We start from the raw sequence: 2,328 nt of genomic DNA on the forward strand, positions 1-2,328 counted from the left end.
AGGACTAGCCTAACACTTTGCATACGCAGAGAAACCAAGACAAATACAAGAACCCTATAAATAAACCCCCCTGGTACCCCGTTCCAGGTAAGAAGAGGAAGGGCCCTCTGGTAAAACCATTGCTCTTCCTTCCTTCCCTTCTTCCAAAGCCGATTTCCCCCTTCCTCTTCCATTGACTTGATCCTCTTGCATGCAACCTTTTCCAATCCCATAGTACTACAGCTCACATCTCCTGTCTTTTTTGAATGGCAATTTTTGGAGGATTTGATAGCGACATTGTCGACTACCACCATCCTACCATTACCGTTCCCCTATACTTGCAATTAGCCTATCTTCCTGCGACCAGCAGCCATGGTACTAAAGGCGCCACCCACGACCGACGCAACTTGATGGACGAATCTGATGACTTCTTGATGTACATCTACAAGGTGAAGCGGTGCTCCAAGACGAAGAGCCATGACTGGACGGAGTGCCCATACGCCCACCGCGGGGAGAAGGCACGGCGGCGGGACCCGCGCAAATTCCCGTACAACGGGATCGCGTGCCCCGAGTTCCGCCAGTCAGGTGAGTGCGGTCGGGGCCAGAGCTGCGAGTACGCGCATGGCGTGTTCGAGTTCTGGCTCCACCCGACTCGGTACCGCACGAGGATGTGCGAGGCCGGGCTTGCATGCCCCCGAAAGATTTGCTTCTTTGCTCACACGCCCGAGCAGCGCCGACCGGAGGTTGTGCACAACTGCTTCCGATGTGGGGGCAGCGGAACGGCCATTAACTCGCCGAGGAGAGAGAGCTCAATAGCTGTTGCTTCCTCGTCTTCACAAGGTCGCAAGGATGGCTTGAAGATGAGGGATGGGGTGGGTGGAAACGAGGACTTGTATGCTTTCCCGCACATTGATTGGATTATGGACTTGCTGAATAAGGATAGTTAAGTGGTGTGGAGTTGATTATTAAGTTGGGGCTACGGTAAGTATTGTATGAAATCATTAAAATTAAGCAAGGATAGCAATTTTTTTTAGCTGTAATTTAAAAAAACTAGGAATACAATTTGGGATAGTAATTATCAAGTTTGGCAAGTGAAAATTTATGCAAGATGTATACATGGTTTTCTGTAGGGATCATTGGGGGCTGTTTGGGGAGTTCATAGTACCAGTAATATAGAACTCCGATCGTTGCGTAAAACCAGGTGGAACTGGGTGATAAAGAGTGTAGACAAGCTGGAGCAGTAAATGCTAATTGGCGAAGCCTGCAGATCGTGACCTTCAAGATCATGAAGGCCCTAGTAATGTAATAGTCTAATAGATCATTATCTTCATGTGCCAGAGTTACTTTAAGGAGTAACTGACTCTCTTGAGATCAATATCGACTCGTTTATATAAAATTGAAGGTGGCGTTTGGTTCCTGCACGAAAAATACTTATTTATAAATTAAGACTCCCTTAAAATCTTGTATAATGTAAGTTACGTGACAACAACTTATCCATAAAATCTTATTAAAATTAAAAGATGTGATAAAGTTACGCACGTTTTTTAAGCAATATTTTTAGTACAGTTAATATACTTATTAATAGTTAGTATAATCAAATGCAGATTTTTGCATAAAATTTTTTAGTGTAATCAGAGTAAAGTTATAGATGTACCTACTTTACGTTTAAGAGATGTTAAGAAGTGTATCCTTAAATATTCTATGCACGAACCAAATGAGGCCTAAATAATAAGTCACCGTAAGTGGCTGCACTTCTTTTTACCTATATAGTGCAAAAGAAGTGATTAATTAATTCATTTGCTTTTACTAAAAAAATATTAATATATGTATGACTATGAGTTCAAAATGGGAATGCTAGATTTTTGTTTACAATCCTATACAATAATAATTACTAAGCCGATCTAAAGTTCATTCCTGAGAAGCCACTTCATGTTTAGAATGAGCCAACCACTAAGATCAAGCATTCTTCGTTCTTACCAAATGTAAGAGGATGTAGGAGAAGAGAAAAGCGCCCCTTTTTTTTTCTGAAGGGCTGAAAGACCAAATTCATTAAGTGGAAGTGATACAATCTAAATTTAAAGGTGGATCAGTCCAATCCATACATGTACAATCTTGAATGGTTAGACTAGCAAGTGTAAAACCAACCTTGATAGAGGGGTGAGAGGTAATCCACTTGAGACAATCAAGAATAATTGGTCCAATGGTCTAGTTGACACAAACACTATGGTTATTCACAACATTAACTACCATTTGATAGTCAAATAAAATCCAGCAATCTTCTTCCGTCATGTATGGTTGCACGGTTTCCAATCCTTTAAGAAGTGCCAAAGCTTCTCCAAAGAGAACACT

At 41.8% G+C, this 2,328-nt stretch overlaps 1 protein-coding gene across 1 annotated transcript; it reads left to right on the forward strand.

The window, feature by feature from the left end:
* Positions 1-245: 245 nt before the first annotated feature.
* Positions 246-926, forward strand: LOC140788458 (zinc finger CCCH domain-containing protein 54-like). The gene has a single exon (XM_073137709.1). The coding sequence runs from the start codon at positions 246-248 to the stop codon at positions 924-926; it is 681 nt and encodes a 226-aa protein (XP_072993810.1).
* The last annotated feature ends 1,402 nt before the right edge of the window (positions 927-2,328 follow it).

The sequence above is a fragment of the Typha latifolia genome, chromosome 5 (assembly GCF_019914945.1).
Source record: "Typha latifolia isolate L0001 chromosome 5, TyphaL0001v2, whole genome shotgun sequence".
Taxonomy (NCBI): Eukaryota; Viridiplantae; Streptophyta; class Magnoliopsida; order Poales; family Typhaceae; genus Typha; species Typha latifolia.

Excerpts from the sequence above, each read along its gene's own strand:
- LOC140788458 (XM_073137709.1), top strand. The coding sequence starts at position 246 with ATGGCAATTTTTGGAGGATTTGATAGCGACATTGTCGACTACCACCAT.